This window comes from Corapipo altera, unplaced genomic scaffold (assembly GCF_003945725.1).
Source record: "Corapipo altera isolate COAL_440 unplaced genomic scaffold, ASM394572v1 112, whole genome shotgun sequence".
In the NCBI taxonomy this organism is placed as follows: Eukaryota; Metazoa; Chordata; class Aves; order Passeriformes; family Pipridae; genus Corapipo; species Corapipo altera.
Genome location: NW_020884899.1, coordinates 4,802,019 through 4,811,202, shown reverse-complemented (window position 1 = coordinate 4,811,202; position 9,184 = coordinate 4,802,019). Strand labels below are relative to the sequence as shown.

General features: G+C 41.0%; 1 protein-coding gene across 5 annotated transcripts in view; it reads left to right on the top strand.

Annotated features, from left to right (window-relative positions):
• The window catches only part of TESK2 (testis associated actin remodelling kinase 2), a 113,216-nt gene that overhangs the window by 35,311 nt on the left and 68,721 nt on the right, over nucleotides 1-9,184 (top strand). For 2 of the 5 annotated variants that reach the window (XM_027649102.1, XM_027649098.1), the window contains exons 1-2: nucleotides 1-82; nucleotides 7,541-7,842. In XM_027649102.1, the coding sequence (XP_027504903.1) occupies nucleotides 7,624-7,842 (219 nt within the window). In that variant the 5' untranslated portion in view covers nucleotides 1-82; nucleotides 7,541-7,623. Of the gene's footprint in view, nucleotides 83-158; nucleotides 230-7,540; nucleotides 7,843-9,184 lie in introns of those variants that run through there. The other 3 variants (XM_027649100.1, XM_027649101.1, XM_027649099.1) reach the window with 3 other exon arrangements.

Here is a 9,184-nt window from a genome sequence, read left to right as displayed (position 1 = left end):
GGGAAGGGGGCTCCGTGCCGGCCGAGGGGTCCCGCCGCCCCCCCGCGCCGCGCTGAGGCGAGCGGGGCGTTCGGCGGAGCAGGTGCGCGGAGGGGCCGCGTCCGCCCCGGGGCGGCGGGTGAGGGCAGAGGCGGCTGCGGGAACAGCCGGGACCGGCCACGGGAGCGCTGCCTTGGGAAGGGTCGCTTTGGCGGAGGTGTGAGGGCTGGGCTCGGGCTTTGCTGTTCAGGTGCTGCCCTGTAAGAATTAAGCGCGTTAATGGCAGGCTGGGGTGTTCGGTGTAAGTGCGCACACGAAGGGTGCTGTGTAAGTGCAGCCGGTCACTCTTGGTGTCGCGTTCCTTCGGGGGTGGGAACTGTATCGGCTTCGAGTCCGGGGGACTTTCCACTTGGGTATTCTGATAAGTGGCGCCGTGGCAGCTGAAAGCTGCAATTTCGAGAGTGCTGAATTGAGTTCGTAGAGTCCTGAGTTGAGTTTTATTCAGTTTTGCACCTTTCTGTTTGTCCCACTAAAAAGAGCTACAGCTGCTATTCTGGCCAGTTTATGAAGAGCCTTTGTGCTTCAACTCATTTTTTTTTTTTAATAGAGATCAGAGTTCCAGCATATTTTATTGTCTGCAAAATCAAGAGACTTACAGTTCCATGGACTTAATTAGGCAGTGGAATTTACAACCTAAGATAAGATTTTTTTTTTTTATGAGAAACTCTGATATGCCCTGTGGACCAGCCATAAACCTTTCCATTTAGTCATCATTTTTGGAAATCATTGTTGCATGCCAATAAAAATGTCATTTTCTGATCCTTGCAGTGTACAGCTGCAGACATGGCTGAGTAATTCCATTGTCCATTTTGGTTTGTCTTCACGTAAAGCTTGCATGCAAAACGAGTAGCTTGAACTGCAGGCAGAGAGGTGTGTTCCCTGTGCCTGGTGGCAAGTATGTGCTCTCCTATGTTTTTTGCTTGGAATTTCTTTTGTGCCCTTTCATTAGGCTGGACCAGCAGGCAGTGGGAGCTGAGCAGGAGATGGGGACAGAGCAATCCTTGCTTCAGTGCTCAATATTTTTGTGACTGGAAGGACAGAGTTGCACCAAATGAGCTGTTCTGGTGGTACAGGCCTCCTGTAACCTGTTTATACCCTCCAGTTCTAGATGTTTCCTTTTGCCATTGTAATTCTCTATGCAAATGCTTTCACAAATTCATGAAAGAAGTGCAGGGTTAAAGGAGGGGACTGTTGCCTCTGTGTCTGCTGCAGAAAAGAATGAAGCTTGTGGTTCACTTGCATCATAGGTTCCCTTTCTGTATTCTTCCTGCAGCAGACAACCACGCATTTGCACAATGGCAAAGCTCTTTATTGTATCCTTGCAGCCTGGTATCGTGCAGCCTGGCACAAAAACAAGTGCTTTACTAGGCAAGATCAAAGAAGGTCAATGTTCATAATTTTTTTTTTTTTTAAAGCCCTTTTCCTGCTTATTCGTTCCCCAACGTCTTCATTTGAAGTTGTGTGTTTATCAGTAAGTCCATCTAATAATTGGCAGCTGTATCACACTGGCTCCATCTGTTGTCTGTTGCCAAGCCCTCTTTCTGACTTAGATTGTAAGCCTCTTTTCATATGATCCTGTCACTTTTTGTTAAGTTGAACACATTCCTGGTGGTGGCTAAGCCACTTTTTGGAATGACTGTCCTGAGGGTTGCACTGGAGAACTGGAACAGCTTTGGCAACCAGGAGTGGGGTTAGTTGAGATAACTTTGCTTTTGAAGGCTGACCTTGTACTCTCCGGGTCTGTGACTCTCAAACCATGTTTCCCGTGGTACCCAGGGAGCTCCAGATTGATTTGTAAATACCTGCAGACTTCAATGCCTGCAATACCTTCGCAACGAGGGGGTTTGGGAAGCCCTGTTCTCACTTCAAAAATGCGTAAATAAATTAGTGAAGAGTGTGTTACCGTTCTGTTTGTGCAGCCTGTACCTGAAGTAAACAAGGTCCTGGGTGTTTCACCCTGAGGAGAAACCAATAACACAGACTGGTGTTTGCTTTTAGCTGGAAAATACAAATACTGACTGCCTTGTGCGATGGTGTATAAATGTGAGATTGTGCCTAAGAAAGGTCAGTCAGGTAAGAAATTCAGCCTGCTTACTTTGTCTTCGTCCCTCTTTCAGGCATTAACATTCCCTTCCCTTGCCTTTGCTGTGCTGGAGTGTCTCCCTGGCTGCACTGGAACAACAGAAAGTTGCTTCCCGTCTCCTGTGAACCCCCCAGTGCTAATAGAGCTGAGCCCTCAGTCGCAAACCTGAGCCTCAGAGAGGCTGAGGGGGGAAATTCCTGGATTATTGAGATGTTACAATACCTGTTGGTATTAGAAGGCTTTGATTCCTTTTGTTTTTGTTAAGAGCTCGGCAAATGTCAGCCTGCTGACACCTGGAAGGCATGAGCAGCTTCTCAGTGTCTTTCCTGAGCTCTGTTTTGTTAAGCAAGCATAATATATTAAAATTATCCATTTGAAGCAGCAGCTGTGTCTTGTAGATGATCTACTTGAGTGATTATTTAACTCTAAGGATGCTCTGTAACTAGGCTACAGCCTGTCTGCACTGTGGATTGGAGTGACTAAAACCAGGCTGGGGGAGGACTGGATTGTTGCAAGGTCCTTCTGTAGAGGTTTAGTTTTGTGTTATAATTGGACCTCAGAAAACGTTGGCACTTATACTGTGGGCATAAGGATCAAGTGGTTTTCTGTTTGTTTGTGAGTTTTTAATGTTCTCCCCCCAGTTATATTTGCCCTCTGAATATTCCTATGCCAGAATTTATGCCAATGCCCGATGAAAATATTTCTAAACCTACAACCTTGGCCTGGAGTCCTGAGCTCTGCAGTAAGTTAATGGCTAGTTTCTCTTACTCGTTTCAAACTTGGCTACAGTCACAAAATAAATGACCTGTTTGTTTCAGCTCAGCCTCTTGTGGAGGTTTGTTTGCATTATAAAACCATGATGCAGTTCAGCAGACTTCCAGTTTCTGGAGTGGTGTAGTAGGGCTAATGCAGGTCTCTTCTGAGGAATGCCAGCCCTAATTCACGGGAAGTTAATGCTCTGACAGTACTGGCTAGGAATTATCCTGAACAGGGGAGATGAAATTAAAGCAAAATGTTACCTAAGTGGAAATAGAAAATATTGGGATTTTCCTGTTCCAGTGTGATGTTGTAACTAAGACTATAAAGTGAACCCAACGACTTGTCCTGTAAAGTAGTCCAAGAAGACTGCAGGTTCAGGGTGAGCTGGGCCAAACATGGTGCAAGCTCTGGTACTTGTAGCTCCCTCAACTGTAAATATTTGATGTTGTCTTTCTCCCAAGGACAAGTAGCTAAGTTATGGACAAACCAAGGAACTTTCCCTGTGCTGGGGAAGCAGGTGACAGCAGTTGAGAACAAAATTGTTGAGTGCCTGGTTCTCTTTACCTGTTTGGTTTGATTTCTCGTGTTTCATTTTCAAACATTTTTTTTCCTTGTCTTTATTTTTCTTTTCTCCAGGCTAATGAGCTCACAGTCAATTCAATTTTTGGAAGATTTTGTTTTTCTCATTTTTTTGAAGCCCTTCTGAAGTTTGCACAGGACTACAATGAAGTCTTCCTGCCCCCATGTTGTTATTTTGTTCAGTGACACTTGCCAATGTAATTCCTTTAATTCCTTCATGTTTTTGTAGTGCTGGCTGTTGAAGCTACGTCAGACTACGAGTTGAAATAGTTAACTTTTGGCAAATGACTTTTGTCAAAGCTTTGGCATCTTGTTCTTCAGAAAACCTTTTCAAATTAATAACATGCCTCCAGCAGATTTATTGCTCTCCAGGCCGAGTGCCCAGCGACAGCCTTCTGTGCCTAAAAATGGTTGTTGTTGTTAAGGCCATCTTTTAGGAAATTGGGAGTTTGACATTTGAGTGCAAATATGCACATATTTATACAGATACTGGGGACAGAAAACTGCTTGGTGATGGCTTGAAGTATTTTTTTGGAGCGATCTTGTTTTGTACCCTGAGGCATTAAAGGGATGCTGCTTAAAGTTGAGGAGCCTTAGCCATTTTTATGTCTGTGAAGTATAAAATGTTAAGTACTGGCTAATATATGCCACCTGTTAGTTTGACACTGATGCTTAGGGTATAAAGGGATGTGATGTTGTGGGATTTCCATCTTTAAATAATTGTAGGTTCAGGCTTTGGTTTCGAAAGGCAGACCTCTAATTATCCAAATTAATGCTGATAGTAGCTGTATTTATAGTAATTTCTACATTAAAAAAAAAAAATCAATGTGTTCATGCAACAAAGAAACTGATCTTATTATAATATTAATATGGATTCTTTTTTTTTCTTTAAGGTGTGTTTTGGTCAGACAAGAAATTAAAATGTGACAAGGCATAAAACCTGCTGAAATTTTGCTTTTCAGTACTATAAGAAATGGCTGAATAGGGCAGATGCACATTTTGAGAGGTGTATTTCTGAATTATTTTTGCCTTGGCAGAGTGGGGTGCACTTTTCTTGCGTAAGGACGTCAGAAAAATTGTTCTGAAGGCTGAGAATTTATTGGGAAATGTTTTTTAGAGTGTTTAGTGTCTTTTTATTTTTTAAACTGCCTGTGGAGAACAGCTTAAGAGTTTTTATGCTGAACCTTAGTATGAAAAAATCCCACCCAACAACCTTTTAGTCGGTTGCAGGACAGTCAGGATAGTCTTGGATTCTATTCAGTGCACTTTAATTAACCATACAAGGTAGTAAATTAAAGTACCTCAGACTGACTTGACAGTCAATTAAACCTTGGCTGATTTCATTGAGAATGTGATCATTAGTGTAATTGGCCAAAATGACAGGAGGCCCACTTGGAATTGTACCCACTTGAAATTTTCCTCTAATTCCGTGTATGCAATCCTGGGCAGGGTTATAGACAAATGGAGCTCTCTCCTAATAATTTCCAAGAATTTCATGTAGCTCTCTGGAAATGAGGCAAACTCTAGGAGGCAAAAATGAAGGAATGGGTTACTTGGGAATCCAGATGGCAAAACCTTTTGGTGTTTTTACTGTGTGAAGTACTTTGAATCTCTTCTTTCACTGTGGGATTTGTATAGAGTTTTGCAAAGTTCACCATGTGATTTCAACCAAGAGGATGTGTATGTGCCAGGGAGATTTTTTTTGTTTGTTAAATAGATTGAGAAACTATGTTGAGACTATCTTGTGTTATGGTATCTGGATACTTGAGGGAGTGAGGCTTTTCCTCCTGTTTAATATCACTTATCTAACTTGGTATCTTCTTTCTGGTAAAGGCAACATCATTCTTCCCTGTTTTATTTTTGCATACATCTTGCTTTGCCTGAGAACTTAAACTTCCAGTGTTTAGTTGCTGGGTTGCAGTGTGGAGGTGTTGCTTCAGTAGATGTATTGGGGGGCTCTGCAAGCTCCAGGGTCCACTGTCTGTGGTGGAGTGGTGAGACTGTGATACTGGAGTGATACTGGAGTGTCAGCTTGGGCATTTCTGGGGGCAAATACTCAATCCCTCACATGGAAAATATCTAGTGCATGTGGGTGCTACTCTGATGGAAATAAGTTCTAAAAAATTGTTTCTTCAACTACAGCAGGTTTTCTGGTCAGTCTCCAAAGGTACTTGCATCTTAAATTAACTGGTAATACCATGGTTTCCTCTGTCTGTCCCCCTGCCACAGACAGTTTTTTCTTTACCCCCTTGAAAAGTAACCAAATGATAGTTTGTCCCTTTCAAATCAAAAGGAATTATTTAAGCATGCCTTGGAAATTCCTAGGAAATTCTCTGGGTTATTTTTCTCAGCCAAGGAGATGTAACAGGTTTTATCATCCGATGGGGCTTCTGTGCCTTTTCCAGACTGTCAGGGCTCCTGGGGCAAGAATAGAGGGTCAGAAACTGGATCCTGCCCTGCTGTGTGGCAGTACTGAAAAGTGCAGTGAGCTCAGGCATGTGGGAGTCTGCATTCAAAATTCTGTAGGAATACCATGATGTGGGATTTGATAGAGATTAAATTTTCATAATCAGGCCCTGGTAAGACTCTTATACCCACCGAGATCCATTTAGAGAGGTGTTAAGATGTTTGAAATGAACACCCTTCTTTTTTTTGGAGGGGGGGGACCTCAAGTTAATTCCAGGCAGTTCAACAGAGCTGATTTCTGAAAGCAGGGAAGGACTGTGTGTTTGCCTGCTGTGTGGGCACAGAGCATCTCTAAAAGATAGACTGCATACAAAAATGGGTGTAGCAGCACTGCTGGATATTCAGAGAACAGCTGGTGTGCTTGTTTTTGAGATGCTTTTCAAATTTAGTGTGTTGTTCAAGTTCTGTACATCTGTGTAAATACAAGTGTAATTACCTGCTCTGTGGTTATTGTGTCCACCTTTATTTATTTATTTATTTACTTATGTATTTTATTATTTCCTTATCCTCCCTCCAGTTTTTCATTCACCTTCAAAGGGAGGAGGAGAGAAAGAGAAAAAAATCTGTCCTCTTTGTGACTGTTCACTTTGTTCAGGCTTGCAGGGGCTCACCAAATTGCTGTAAATGAACAGTTAAGTTTGGAAAAGACAAATAACCTCCTAAGTCCAAGATTTAAAGGAAAAAAAAAAAAAAAGAAAAGTAGGCCACCTGTCAAGTTTGCCAGTCCAGGCTGAATTCGATGGGCTCCAGAGTCATCCTGATTACTTCATCATCCTCTTAAAAAGAAAAACAAAATTGTTGGTCTCCCTCCATTTTTTTTTTTTCCTTTTCTCCTAGTTGGCAAATGTAGCTTGTTTCCTGTGTTTTCAGTTGAACCAAAATTAATATAGCTTTAAAAAGTATGTTTGTGGGGAGAGCTCTGGCAGTTTCTTCTAAGAATACCTTAGTTTTGTAGCAGGATTCTAGGTATTCTTATAAATTTGAGGGCTGGGTCTTCAGTGGATATAAACTTGTATTCCTACCTGGTAAGGAATTGATCTTGGAACACTTATAAGTGGAAGCTTTAAAAACAAAGGTTTTGGTGCTTCAGCTGATAATTTTTCTTATGTCAACTAAAAGCTGATCTATTTTTTTTATAATTAGGTATCTTTTGTTCACTCCCGAAAGTGAAATTGTTTCTTGCAATAGCAGTAGATTGGTCACCAACTGCAACTGAAGTAGAATAAAATGTTACATTTTGTGGATTTCCTCCTGCTTAGTTGCTTGCTTTAGCAACCAGAACTTAAGTAAAAAAAAAAAAAAAAAGGGTTGGGGGGGGAAGGGAATGAAAGTTGTTTACCAGTTAAATTTTGAGTTCCAAACCTGTTCATCTCAGAATAGGCAGAGCATAGCGTGTTTCCATGAACCTAAAGGAAAAGTTCATTGGATTACTGTCTTTACTGTTGATGTTGTGTGGTGGTTTTGGTGGTTTGTTTTTTTTTTCCTTTGGTTTTTGTGCCCCTACTTGGATATCTTCTTTCTTATTCCCTTAAACTGGTGCAAGCCTCGTTGGAGTCCTGTCGGATTTATCAGACATGTTCACAATAACAGTAATCTCAATTTCTTGTATTTTAGGATCCAACAAGAGTAGAGAAGACAGCACATTACCTAAGATGTGAGAAGTCCTCCCGTAGTGAAAATAAACCCTTGTTTTCAAAATGGACCGAAGCAAGCGGAATTCCATCGCGGGATTTCCACCACGCCTGGAGCGCGCCGAAGACTTCGATGGTGGCACTGGAGAAGGGACTGCATCCCAGATAGGAAGAGTTAGTACCTCTTCATACAGAGCCCTGATAAGTGCCTTTTCCAGACTGACTCGTCTTGATGACTTCACATGTGAGAAAATTGGCTCTGGTTTCTTCTCTGAGGTGTTCAAGGTGTGTGTTTATTTTTTTTTTTCCCCCTCTCTTCATGTTTTGATGAGGAGAATGTATGAGAGTGTCAGCTGAAGAGCTTTCCACCAAAGTCAACTGTTAGTCTTTGTATTTGCTTTACTCAGGATGAAGGAGTGGTGAAGAACTTTCAGGTCCCAAACATTTCTTCTGTCGCTCTTCCAGCTGGTTTTTTGTCACTTACAATTTATTTGGGAAGTTACAGAACTATTTGGGAGAAACAGAAAAAGCTAAAAATAATTGCTTTATTTTTTTTACCTCTGTCATGTATTTTTGCATTCATGTAGTGTATTAATCACTATTGGTATTAATCACTATTGGTATTAATCACTATTGGTATTAATCACTATTGGTATTAATCACTATTGGTTCTCCTACATGTAGGTGTAAATGTCTTTAATTTAACTAGTTTCTTGCTTTTGTGGGATTGTACCCATTCCTTTGGTAGTCTTTGCCTCACAACACTGGGATGCATGTGTTAGGGAGATTCATACATGGTTACTGAATTTGAAACCACTGAATTTATTGCACTGAAATTACAATACAATTAGCTGCTCTTCTCTTTCCTTTGCTGCTTCTTATACCACACTTCTAACTCAATCAGGGATTGAAGTAAATGATATGAATGAGAAAATCTGATGTTGTCAATGAATGTGGGACATGGATAAGATCTTTTTAAAGCAATTTGTCAAACTATACAGGCACCCCCTGTTTTATAGTGCTGGTGATGTTTCTGCTGCTCTGACTGTTCTGGTGAGGTTTATTGTAGAAGAACAGGACATTTTGAGTTGACTTCAGGCATGGAAAAAGATAATTTGCCTCCTTGTCCTAGTCCCTGACTTTACATGAAGTTACCCTCCATGTTATTTCCCTTTCAGGGAAATGCCTGAAAACTTTATCATACAGTGTGTTATGTGCATTCCATGACACTTCATGTCGTTTTTTCTTTAAGCTGAACCAAAAAACCTTTTATCCAGTTTTATTGCTGTAAATAGATACCTGAGTTAGAAAATGAAAATTATTTTAAAGTTGCTTTAATACCCAAAGGCATTCAGATTTCCATGCATGAATCTCCTCTTGTGTAAAGGCAAGTCACTTCACAGAAGTTTTTCTGTTTAACTAGATATATGAAATTTTATTTTTCACTAACACAAGTTTTCAATTCTTTCAAATGGGTAGACATGAAGAATTTTGTTTGGGGTGTGTAGGAGACTCAGTACAGATAATTTCTTTATGAAACCAGCTTCTGTAACAATTGAAAACAAGGGCTTGCTTGGTAGTTGTTTGTTTGGGGCTTTTTGTTTGTTTGGGGCTTTTTGTTTGTTTG